The sequence below is a fragment of the Danio rerio genome, chromosome 2, assembly GCF_052040795.2.
Source record: "Danio rerio strain M-AB ecotype USA chromosome 2, GRCz13ab, whole genome shotgun sequence".
Lineage (NCBI taxonomy): Eukaryota > Metazoa > Chordata > Actinopteri > Cypriniformes > Danionidae > Danio > Danio rerio.
Genome location: NC_141022.1, coordinates 38,067,501 through 38,080,923, shown reverse-complemented (window position 1 = coordinate 38,080,923; position 13,423 = coordinate 38,067,501). Strand labels below are relative to the sequence as shown.

The 13,423-nt window shown below is 38.7% G+C and overlaps 2 protein-coding genes and 1 long non-coding RNA gene across 9 annotated transcripts in view; 2 read left to right on the top strand and 1 right to left on the bottom strand.

Annotated features, from left to right (window-relative positions):
- Positions 1 to 13,423, bottom strand: part of astn1 (astrotactin 1) — a 414,746-nt gene that overhangs the window by 254,905 nt on the left and 146,418 nt on the right. The window lies entirely within an intron of this gene.
- On the top strand, positions 1,720 to 5,158 carry LOC147846413 (uncharacterized). Its single transcript, XM_087241091.1, has 3 exons — positions 1,720 to 1,748; positions 1,881 to 1,983; positions 2,171 to 5,158. Exon 3 carries the CDS (start codon positions 3,290 to 3,292, stop codon positions 5,156 to 5,158), a length of 1,869 nt encoding a protein of 622 aa, XP_087097217.1. The 5' UTR covers positions 1,720 to 1,748; positions 1,881 to 1,983; positions 2,171 to 3,289.
- LOC147846412 (uncharacterized) lies at positions 10,134 to 11,013 on the top strand. Its single transcript, XR_015478718.1, has 3 exons — positions 10,134 to 10,162; positions 10,295 to 10,397; positions 10,585 to 11,013. It is a non-coding gene; the product is annotated as an uncharacterized LOC147846412 (long non-coding RNA).

Genomic DNA, 13,423 nt, shown 5'->3' with positions numbered 1-13,423 from the left:
TGATCCATGAACTGTATACTGAAAGTTCAAGTCAAGCTCTGACAAAGTCCCATAAAGTCTTTTCTGATACTTCTTTTAACAAACAGCCGACGAATCCTCTTTGTAAGCATGTAGATTGGTGTAGCACACATCAGAAAAAGGATGGGAACACAGCACAAGGCTGGGGCTATAATGCTGAGGCCTTTTTGCGAAAATAAACTTTAACCACTGACTCGTCACAAACTCATCTTTGGGTGTGGAAAATAACACCAACTTTCGACACAGTTCAAAGCACAGCATCTATGCGGCTTGACTCAACTGGGATCTGCTTTAGGACCCGTTTACACTAGTGCGTTTTAGTTTTAAAACGGCGTTGTAGAATGAAAACGATCCGCGTCCACACTCGCGTTTTACCCAGCGTTTCTGAACAGCTCTCCGTCCACACCAAAACGCTGAAAACACACATCACGTGACCACACTCACACTCTCGGGCAAGCGCTCAAGCATTTCTACCCAGATGAGAGCTCTGCTTGTCGGACTGCTCATCACGTATCTCCCGCTGGATCTAATCTCACTATATTTGCTGAACGTGATATTTCATTCATGTTGTTGTCTTTATCTAACGACATAGGGCAATTCCCTGACTTTGGTCATTGGAATCTATTAAGTTACTTATTCACGGGTAACATGTTTTGGTTAAGCGCAAAGATAAGTTAATGATTAATCCAGGTACATTGATTGATCGCTCGTCTTTATTTCCTACAATGTATAAACTTATTGTATGTTATACTTTTATAATTATCGTTTATCAAAACTGATATTCAGCAAAAGAGAGGGTGCGTTTCGTATTTTCACTGAAATTGAAAGGAGGCAGTTGTTATCGGCTCCGTTTTGTTATAAATATCCACACAGTGAAGATGACGCTCATTATGCAGCACGACGCCTCAACATTTCTGCTGTCTGTTAAGTTGTTAATATTAAAATAAAAATAGGCAGTTCCTTAAATCATGTTTACATTTTATTGTTGAGAAAGTGAAACAACGTAGCCAAGGTGATGTGAATGAAGTTATAAAGTACACTGTTCCCTTTGAAGATTTACCCGTGTCCTCGGTATGTTTTCCATATCAAACTGAGAAGGGGGAGACTGCAGCCTTAAACAAACTTGCGAAGTCTGAACTTACAAGAAGAGGATGCGAGACTGAACTGTGTGTGGGCTACTTAATATTGAGGAAAAGCCCCAATCAGATAGGCGAACGTTTGCAGCCCCGCCTCCGTTTTCAGATGTCTCCGTCTTTCCCCATCCACACTGAGACGGAGCAGGAGCGTTTTAGAATGAAAACGGCCTTTCCAGCGTTTTCAAAAAGCTCCGTTTTCGACGCTCGAGAACTCCGGCGTAGTGTGGACGGATGGCGTAACCGTAGCAAAACTTGTGTGTTTTCAAACTAAAACGCACTAGTGTAACCCGGATAACCCAGGTTACTAGTTGGTAGTACAAAGCAATAGAAAAAATAGAAATACCCTTATAAATATGAGAAAAAACACTGGCAGAATACTCGATTAAATAATATACATTAAAATTATTTATTTATATAAATAATTTATAAAAGAGTATTATACAGCATTCAAGGGAGTAGTGCTTTAGAATGACATCATCGTGCCTTCTGCTATAGCAGCAGAACAACTTTACAAACAATAACAAATCTCTCTTGTCTGTTAGTTTGTGTTTACTGTTGCTATGGTGATTCAGTGTTTGCAAGGGAGTGAGAGAAGTAAGTTGTTATTGTATTATCAGTAGAAAACTATTAGATTTATATCTTTTAATGTTCTAAACTCGTATTAACTGTGCAATTTTACCATTAATAAGATGCTGCAATGATTTATGTAATATATTTTTGATTAAGGATTGAGAGAAAAAGCGTCATTTGTATATGAGAGTGAAATCTGCACACGAGTGCCACCTGGAGTTTTCCTGGGTTTTCGCTTTGATTTTGAGTGATTTCCTTGGTGAGTTTGTGTTTATTTTTGTTTTCATTTTAACATGATTTCAAGTAGTGTCAAAAATGTGGTATTTGAGGAATGTTATGATCAATGTGTGTATATATGTTGAGTAAATGTGCATATGAAGAGTGTACATATCAGATTTATTGTTAAAGACATTCTATTAATTGATATTTGCCTTGTGTTTTGCAAGGCTGGGTTTTTTGTGTGTGTCGAAGCATCTGTGATGAGTCCCTAATTCACGTTGGACTCGAGGAGAAACTTACGGCGAGCCACCCACGGAACCGACTCTCCTGTTAGAATGTGTGTTTGTGCCACCAGACTGGTAGGAGAGTTCTTTTGATTGTTTGGAGAAACGAGACTCGGACTCATCGCGACCTTCCGGTTTTCCTTCTTACTTTTCCTAAAATCCTCAACGGAAAACCTTTACTGGAACTGAGCTAAGAGAATCAACAGTTCTCTTTCACGAAATCCTTGGTATTGAACTGTGAACGGCAAACGGTGGAACGAATCATCTAAAAGCGAAACAAATCTTTTGGACAGCAAACCGAATCTTTTGAGTAGCGAACGATTCATTTGAACAGAGTAACGATCTTTTGAACAGGGAGGTGATTCATTTGAACCGTGTATTGATTCTTTGAACAGAGAGGTGATTTATTTGAGCACATTAATGATTTATTGAGTTAAAAGTGTGAATATTGAATTATAGCCTGCATTTGAGTAGAGTTGGTATATTTATTATTGATTTATTTCTTTATTTTCAGAGTACAGAGTATTTTTTATCACAAATGTATTGCCTTCTTTACTTTGTGTTATACAAAGGGTAACACAGTGTTGTAGCTTTCTAAGATTTTTATTTTTATTTTGTACAAGTGTTTGAAATTTCTCAACTGTCTTGATCACAACTTTGTTTTAACTGTATATTGACTTCACGTTCATCTGTGTAAAGAAAAAAAGAGAAAACTATTTACTTTTCATTATTATAATTTATAATCGAACCTATATATACATAAATACTTATGCTTATTGGACAGAAATTCACAAACTCATAACATATTTCTAATTATATAAACTATATTGAAGGAAAAAACTGACTGTGTCTGATTATTCACTCACCTGCTGTGCTGTTTTTCTCTCTCCAGTAGCCGTTCTTTCTCTTCTGACCAATTGGCCCACATTGAAAAATACGCTATCGCGACAAATCAATCGTACTTGCTACAATCTTGGCGAGCCAGCCAGGAGCGAGAAGGCAGCAGCTTTTGAGGTGAATAATTATTGAAATACGCATATATAGTGAAAATATAACATTACAATGGATGTCATAGAACGAGAAGACGTTAAAATAGAAAATGCAGTGATTATTAGTGGTTTAACCCTAACTGAAACCGATGAAGTCGTAGAATCCTACCTTTTGAGATTTGGTTCTATACGGCAAAACTTTCTGATTGATGATCCGCAGTCTGTATTTCATCATAATGCAGTTGTTGAGTTTTCACACAACTCCGCCATTTGCAACATTGAGCCTCAATTGCCTTTGACTATCGTAAGCCCTACTGATATGAGCGTTATATTCCGCATACACAAATTGAGTACTGCTTACAGCACCGCCACATCTAGCGACACAGCAAAGCAACTAAAGTCACTAGAGGATAAAAATGTAGAATCCCGACAAGATATCATTAAGCAAAATTCAATGAAAATGAATGGGGTGACACATTTGGATGATGCATCACACAGAGAAGATTGTGGACTTGAAAATTTAAAATCCAGCACAAAAGTCTTGACAAGTGTAACTAACACCCCTCAGCGAACTGGAAGTTTCAAGCCATCTGCTCTAAAAATTGATAATAACAACCCAGCCAAGGTGAACATGAGTACTACATCGCCCCATAGTTTAACAGAAGCCAATTCTGTATCTGTGAGAATTCCTATATCCTCTATGCACCCCCCAGACATTCAGAGAGTAATTATGGAACATGTTGTGAAGATGAGTGAAACAGTGCCCCAACACAGTGCTTCTTTCCGCTTAAAAGCCTTTTCTGGAAGGATGCCTCGTCCAGGTAATGAGCCTGACTTCGACACATGGCGGACAAGCATTGACTATTTGTTGAATGAGTTATCCCTTTCTGAGTCACATAAAATGCAAAAAATTCTAGACAGCCTGTTACCGCCTGCTTCAGATGTCATTAAGCATGTGAGCCCCAATGCTCCAGCATCAGAGTGTCTGAGGTTACTAGAGTCTGTTTACGGTTCAGTGGAAGATGGAGATGAATTATTAGCAAAGTTCATAAACACTCTGCAGGATCCTGGTGAAAAATCATCTGCCTATCTTCATAGATTGTATGTGCTCCTGTGCACTACTATTAGGCGTGGAGGGATTGCGGAGAGTGAACGAGACCGTTATCTCCTGAAACAGTTCTGCCGTGGCTGCTGGGACAATGCCTTGATAGTTGAATTGCAGCTAGAGAGAATAAAAGCTGATCCACTCTCCTTTGCTGAGTTAGCAGTACTCTTAAGAACAGCTGAGGAGAAGAAAACTTCAAAAGAAGAGAGAATGAGAAAGCATCTTGGTTTGGGCAGACCCTCACCAACCACACTCAAATTAAGAACAATAACTCACCAACAGTCTGCTCACTTTAATAACTCACTTGAAGTGGATGCAACTAATATTCCAGCATTTGACAATCCAAAACAGAAAGTCTCTAAACAGAAAAGTAAAACCCAGTGTCCTGAAACATCTGAAGCTGATGCTTTGAAAAAGGAGATTATGGCTCTCCAAAGCCAAATCACAGCCATCAAAACGTCAGCTGACCAGGAAGTAAGGGAGAGAACTGAGGCAAGTGAGCTTCAGCAACTAAAAGGACAGATAGCAGAGCTTAAAGTCCAACTTGCCACTTCTGGAGCACAGAGAAAGCAGTTTGAGAAATCCCCTCAACAGAGCAATAATCCTAGTGATTTTGGTGTCAGTCGAGAGAGAAATGGAAGGCAAAAAACCACTGAATTAAAAACCAATCGACCCAGACCATGGTATTGCTTTCGCTGTGGAGATGATGGTCATCTTGCCATTTACTGTGAAAATGCACCAAACCCATTTAGAGTTGAAGAAAAGAGACAAAATTTAAGAGAGAAACAAGCTGAGTGGGATCTTAGAAATGGAGGAGCCACAGTGCCTTTAAACTAAAATCAGTCTCTATCGCAGGGCGGATGGGGACTAAGAGAAAACAAAGCCCAAATAATCAACAGGCACTTAATAAGCATACAGATACCAGGAACTCCTTAAAGTTACCAGCCGGACTAGTGGGAATGAAGTGCACTGCTAGAGTCAAAATTGAAGAAAAGGAAGTGAATTGCTTGCTAGACACAGGGTCTCAAGTCACAACAGTCCCCATGTCTTTCTACAACCGCTACCTGTCACGGCATCCTATGCAGCCGTTGAATCATCTGTTGGAGGTTGAAGGGGCAAACGGCCAAGCTGTTCCTTACCTTGGATATGTTGAACTGACTCTAAAGTTTCCACAAGAGTTTTTAGGATCTGAGGCCGAAGTTCCAACATTGGCCCTAGTTGTCCCAGACCTGACACAAAGACCCCAAATCCTTATTGGCACTAACACCCTAGATGTCTTATATGCTGGTCATGCTCAAACAGTCAAGCCCAGAGTTATGTCACATTATCAAGGGTATCAAGCTGTGATAAAAGTTCTAGAAGCAAGAATGCAGCAGGCTAGTGTGAATGTCCTGGGCCAAGTGAAAATAAAAGGAGACATGCCTGAAGTGATAGCAGCTGGAAGCACTGTAGTTCTTAATGGATGTGTCAAAGTTATTGGGCCACTCTCAGAGACCTGTGTAACAATTGAACCCTCAGTATCGTCATCTTTGCCTGGTGGATTACTTGTGGCAAGCAGTTTGCATTCTCTACCTGCAAAACGCAATGTCCAAATACCAGTAGTGCTAAGAAATGAGACACAAATTGATTTAACTATTCCTCCAAAAGCAGTATTGGCCGAAGTACATGCTGTACAAAGTGTGATTGAGGGAAGAAAACCAGTAAATGCTGTGAGCAAAGTTACAAGTCCTGCGCAAAATAGAATCATCCCTGACTTCGGTGACTCTCCGTTATCAAATGATTGGAAGGAAAAGATAACTGATCTTGTGAACTCCATGCAAGATGTATTTGCACTTCATGACTTAGATTATGGCCACACAAACAAAGTAAAACACCATATCCATCTCAGTGACAGCACCCCATTCAAGCAGCGTGCTCGGCCTATCCATCCCCAGGATGTCGATGCTGTAAGACGGCATCTTAAAGAACTACTTGATGCAAACATCATCAGAGAATCTGAATCCTCTTTTGCTTCTCCAATTGTAGTAGTAAGAAAGAAAAACAATGATGTACGCCTCTGCATTGACTTCCGAAAGTTAAACTCGCAAACTGTAAAAGATGCATATGCCCTGCCTAATTTGGAGGAAGCCTTTTCTGTTCTATCTGGCTCCAAATGGTTTTCAGTTCTCGACTTAAAATCAGGCTTTTATCAAATTGAGATGGAAGAGGCTGATAAATCAAAGACTGCATTCGTCTGTCCTTTAGGATTCTATGAGTTCAACAGAATGCCTCAAGGAGTCACTAATGCACCAAGTACATTTCAGAGGCTGATGGAGCGATGCATGGGTGATCTTAACAGAAAAGACGTCCTAGTTTTCATAGACGACCTTATTGTCTTTTCCAAGACATTAGAAGAGCACAAAGCCAAACTCTTGCAAGTCCTGACACGACTAAAAGAATACGGATTAAAGCTTTCTCCCAAGAAGTGCAAGTTTTTCCAAACATCAGTCCAGTACTTAGGCCACATAGTCTCTCAGAATGGTGTTGAAACAGATCCAACCAAAATTGAAGCTCTCAAAACCTGGCCAAGACCTAAAAACCTTAAAGAACTGAAATCTTTTCTTGGATTTGCAGGATACTACAGAAGGTTCGTTCAAGACTTCTCAAAAATCACAAGACCCCTTAACGACCTTACTATTGGATATCCCCCACTGCAGAAAAATCAGAAACGAAACCCCCCAAAAAGTACACCTTACCTGGATCCTAAAGAACAGTTTGGAGAGCGATGGAACCAGGATTGTCAGGGGGCATTTAATACAATCATAGAGAAGCTGACCTCTGCTCCAGTCCTCGGATACGCAGATCCTAGACTCCCCTATGTGTTGACCACTGATGCCAGCACTGTTGGACTTGGAGCAGCTCTTTATCAAGAGCAGGAAGGTGGAATGAGGGTGATTGCTTTTGCAAGTAGGGGACTAACTAAAAGTGAAGCAAAGTACCCCGCTCACAAATTAGAATTCCTTGCACTCAAGTGGGCAGTCACAGCCAAATTCAGTGACTATCTGTATGGAGGAGAGTTCACTGTGATTACAGACAGCAACCCACTCACCTACATATTAACATCTGCAAAACTCGATGCAACCAGTTACAGATGGCTGTCCAGCCTGTCAACATTCAATTTTAAGATCCAGTATCGTGCAGGCAAAAGAAATCTAGATGCAGATGGACTCTCAAGACGGCCCCATGATGAACAGATTGATGATTTCGCCTCTCAGAAAGAACGTGAAAGAATCAAACAATTCACTCTCCATCACTTAGCTGAGACAGAACAACAAGTTATCTTGCCCGATGCAGTAAAAGCCCTCTGTGAACGACACCAAGTATATCAGAGCTGTGGTGATTCTAACCTACCGTATTCTCAACTTACTGTGGTAGAATCACTGTCCCAAAGTGTTGATGCAGTACCCCAAGAATTCCAGCAGGAGGCAGGAGGCCTTCCAGTACTTCCCCAAATGTCAGAGGAAGAGTTAAAAGAATGTCAAAGAACTGATCCAGTGCTTGAAAAAGTAATTAGGCACCTTGATTCTGGAAAGAAACCTCATGGGAAAGTAGAGCCTGCAGAAGTAGCTTTGTGGCTAAGAGAGTGGGACCGCTTTGAGTTCAAGAATGGAATCTTATTTAGAAAGAGACAGGACCCAAGAGGCGTATTGTATCAGTTGGCCTTGCCCAAAAAGCTCAGAGGAAATGTATTAAAAAATCTGCACAATGACATGGGGCATCTCGGAATTGAAAGGACTTTGGACCTGGCTAGAGCCCGTTTTTACTGGCCAAAAATGGCAATAACTGTGGAAGAGAAAGTAAAGACCTGTGAGCGATGTGTAAAACGAAAGACCCCTCCTGAGCGGGCTGCACCCCTGGTGAATATCACAACCAGCAGACCCCTTGAACTAGTCTGCATAGACTACTTGTCACTAGAGCCTGATCGAAGCAACACTAAAGACATCCTTGTAATTACTGATCATTTCACCAAGTATGCTGTTGCAGTGCCCACTAGAAACCAGAAAGCTGAAACTGTGGCCAAATGCTTATGGGACAACTTTTTCATCCATTACGGGTTTCCTGAAAGAATTCTGAGTGATCAGGGGCCCGACTTTGAGTCAAGAATAATCAAAGAACTGTGTGACATAGCAGGAATACAAAAAGTAAGAACTACGCCTTACCATCCCAGAGGCAACCCTGTAGAACGTTTCAACAGAACATTGCTCCAAATGTTAGGGACCCTGGAGGACAAACAAAAGACCTATTGGAAAGACTTTGTTAAACCATTAGTCCATGCTTACAATTGCACTCGTAATGACACAACAGGATTCTCACCTTACGAGCTGATGTTTGGGAGACAGCCTCGGCTGCCAGTAGACATAGCATTTGGTTTACCTGCTACTGGGTCATCCCCATCTCATTCCATTTATGTGAGAAATCTGAAAGATCGCTTAGAGGAAAGCTATAGAATAGCTACTGAGAATGCCTCAAAATTAGCAAGAAGGAACAAGAAACGATTTGATGAGCGAGTAGTCACCTCATTCCTTGAGGTTGGAGATCGTGTTCTAGTACGGAATGTCAAGCTAAGAGGAAAGCATAAATTGGCTGATAAGTGGGAGAAAGAAATCTATGTTGTGTTAAAGAAGGCGGGAGACTTACCTGTTTATACTGTTAGTCCAGAAGGCAGGGATGGCCCACTTCGCACACTGCATCGAGACTTGCTGCTGCCCTGTGGATTCTTACAAGAAAGCATGCCTGAGCCAGTAAAACCTAAACCACCCCGCAGACCTAGAACTCGAGCAAACACTAGTGCAAGAGAACCTGATACTATGACTGAGAATTCTGACTCTGAGGATGATTCAATGGATCACTACTCACGTAGACAGTTACCAAAAGTAGAGAGCAGAATCCTCTTCAATCCAAGACATGTTGAGCCTTCAAGAGACAGGCCGATTGCAGAACTTTCTAGTAAAACAAGAGTCGTGAAAAGTAAAATCAATGACTGTCCTGCAATAGAGATACCACAAGAGAACTTACCTTACTTACCTGAAGATGAAAACTGTCCCATGAGTGAACCTGAAAGAGAGAATACACCTGTAATGGATTCTGTTAGACCAGATATGTTGAGAAACGTACCTGTAGTAAATGATCAAGAACTATTGGAACAGAGAGATGAACTGGAAATATTGAGTGAAATAGATGATGAAGCTGATCAGAGAAATCTTCACAGTGGCCAGGCAGTGATCGATCAGGTTGAAAGAAATACATTGAGACGTTCGCAAAGACACCGTGAGCCACCACAAAGGCTACAGTACTCTCAATTAGGGAATCCTCTTTCTCTGGTTATACAATCCTTACTACAAGGTCTCAGTACAGCAGTCACTGCATCTTTAGAGGAGTCTGATTGCCCCAGAGAAGCCTCTCTTTTAATGCAGAAAATGTTCCCTTCTGCTGCCGTTACGCAGCCTAAAAGATGCAGAGGGACCTGCATAGATTCCAGGCGGGGAGAATGTAACCCGGATAACCCAGGTTACTAGTTGGTAGTACAAAGCAATAGAAAAAATAGAAATACCCTTATAAATATGAGAAAAAACACTGGCAGAATACTCGATTAAATAATATACATTAAAATTATTTATTTATATAAATAATTTATAAAAGAGTATTATACAGCATTCAAGGGAGTAGTGCTTTAGAATGACATCATCGTGCCTTCTGCTATAGCAGCAGAACAACTTTACAAACAATAACAAATCTCTCTTGTCTGTTAGTTTGTGTTTACTGTTGCTATGGTGATTCAGTGTTTGCAAGGGAGTGAGAGAAGTAAGTTGTTATTGTATTATCAGTAGAAAACTATTAGATTTATATCTTTTAATGTTCTAAACTCGTATTAACTGTGCAATTTTACCATTAATAAGATGCTGCAATGATTTATGTAATATATTTTTGATTAAGGATTGAGAGAAAAAGCGTCATTTGTATATGAGAGTGAAATCTGCACACGAGTGCCACCTGGAGTTTTCCTGGGTTTTCGCTTTGATTTTGAGTGATTTCCTTGGTGAGTTTGTGTTTATTTTTGTTTTCATTTTAACATGATTTCAAGTAGTGTCAAAAATGTGGTATTTGAGGAATGTTATGATCAATGTGTGTATATATGTTGAGTAAATGTGCATATGAAGAGTGTACATATCAGATTTATTGTTAAAGACATTCTATTAATTGATATTTGCCTTGTGTTTTGCAAGGCTGGGTTTTTTGTGTGTGTCGAAGCATCTGTGATGAGTCCCTAATTCACGTTGGACTCGAGGAGAAACTTACGGCGAGCCACCCACGGAACCGACTCTCCTGTTAGAATGTGTGTTTGTGCCACCAGACTGGTAGGAGAGTTCTTTTGATTGTTTGGAGAAACGAGACTCGGACTCATCGCGACCTTCCGGTTTTCCTTCTTACTTTTCCTAAAATCCTCAACGGAAAACCTTTACTGGAACTGAGCTAAGAGAATCAACAGTTCTCTTTCACGAAATCCTTGGTATTGAACTGTGAACGGCAAACGGTGGAACGAATCATCTAAAAGCGAAACAAATCTTTTGGACAGCAAACCGAATCTTTTGAGTAGCGAACGATTCATTTGAACAGAGTAACGATCTTTTGAACAGGGAGGTGATTCATTTGAACCGTGTATTGATTCTTTGAACAGAGAGGTGATTTATTTGAGCACATTAATGATTTATTGAGTTAAAAGTGTGAATATTGAATTATAGCCTGCATTTGAGTAGAGTTGGTATATTTATTATTGATTTATTTCTTTATTTTCAGAGTACAGAGTATTTTTTATCACAAATGTATTGCCTTCTTTACTTTGTGTTATACAAAGGGTAACACAGTGTTGTAGCTTTCTAAGATTTTTATTTTTATTTTGTACAAGTGTTTGAAATTTCTCAACTGTCTTGATCACAACTTTGTTTTAACTGTATATTGACTTCACGTTCATCTGTGTAAAGAAAAAAAGAGAAAACTATTTACTTTTCATTATTATAATTTATAATCGAACCTATATATACATAAATACTTATGCTTATTGGACAGAAATTCACAAACTCATAACATATTTCTAATTATATAAACTATATTGAAGGAAAAAACTGACTGTGTCTGATTATTCACTCACCTGCTGTGCTGTTTTTCTCTCTCCAGTAGCCGTTCTTTCTCTTCTGACCAATTGGCCCACATTGAAAAATACGCTATCGCGACAAATCAATCGTACTTGCTACACTAGTGTAAACGGGGCCTTAGTGTGTGTCTTTTTCATTTTCTTTCTACAGTGTTTGTGGGCAGGGCCAGGGGTTTCAACTTTCTAGGGTCTGCGCGTGCATCAAATGGATGAGGCTTGAGTTCCATATTTATGTCACGCCGACATGGCTAAATCCTCATTACAGTGGTGATTCATTCGAACCATTATTTATAGATGAATCAATAATTTTAAACACGGTGAACTTTCAGATTTACGCCTTAGCTGGATATTTCACTTCACTTAAATATGTGTTTCACACTGCATGAAAGGTCATTTTAAAAAACTCATTTAATAAATGATGGCATCAACAAAATTCTTTTCATTGAAAAAACAATTTACCAAACAGAAAACAAAAACAAAGAAACATAACACTTATATTGGCATTCCTAAATGATCATTAATAGCATAGAAATGTGTAAAGCACTGGTCATTTTCAATCCAAACATCTTTCTGTTGATCAGCTTGGTAAATTAGCATGACCAAATTTAACAGGAGCAAAATCCGCAATAATCCTCTAAACAATAAACTAAAACTGGTTGATTGTAAATATCCAACTATTCAACAATCATTTATTCATTCAATACAATCAAATGAATGATTCATCCAGCGATGAAGTAAACAGCTCTTTATAGGCTAGAAATATAAACAACTGGTTCACTTGATAAGTTCAAAACACAGACTAATTCATAAACAAAAACATCATAAAGATGCAGGGTTTCTGTTTTGGCTTAAAAAGAAATTATTAGAGCAAAAACTGACGGCATTGTATCTAAATATAACAGAATAATACCTTCTTATTTACAGAATCAGTGTCACTCACTATCCAGGAAAAAATAACCTTTATGAAATTATACTCATTAGTCGTGTGATATTGGTTTACTATTTTGTTATGCAAAAATTAGACAAAGTAACATGGGGCATTTTTGCCACAATATCATGGAAAATTCTTAGAAACAAATTATCAATTAATAAATAATAGTATTCTTTATTAATAGCATGTTGTATGAAGCACTGGTTACTTTTAATCTAAAAAGCTTTCTGTTGGTCACCTTGATTAACTAAAATGACCAAGCTAAATAGGAGCAAAATCTGCATGCAGAACTTTTCCATCCCACACACAAAATTTAAGAACATGCAAAATGTTCCACTGTAAATGTTGCCACACCAGTTTAAACTTTATGATTGAACAATTGACTGTAACAATAACAGTCAATGGGATTGAAAACAACATTGGACTTTCTCTTTGTGTAATGGATTTTAAGAAAAAAGTAAAGGTTTTCATTAATGAATTTTCCTCTAAACAATAAAAAAAAACTGGATGTAGATGATAATAAATGTCTAGTGAGTACACAATCGAGTATTTTATTGAATCAATTCATTGAAATTAATAATTAATTCATGAATAAATTAGACTGCTCTTGAATATAAATAATTGGTTCATTTGATTTGTACAAAACACAGATTCATTCAGAATCAAAACACCAGGAAAATGCACGTTTCTACTGTGGCCTTAAAGATATTTGTTTTTATTGTGTAAAACTTCATTTTATCTATAACAAAATAAAAATATCTTATTTACAAACTGAGAATCAGTGTCAGCCAAACTACTCAGAAAAATAATAGGACAAACTAGTCTATTGGAGACTTGATTACTTTGTGACACAATACAGAGGCAGAATGGGCCATTTTTGTCACAATATCTTAAATTTTATGACAATAAAACTGCATTCTTTATCCTGTAAGTCACTGTCCTCCACTGTCACCATTCATTTGTATGAAACGTAAGAAGAATT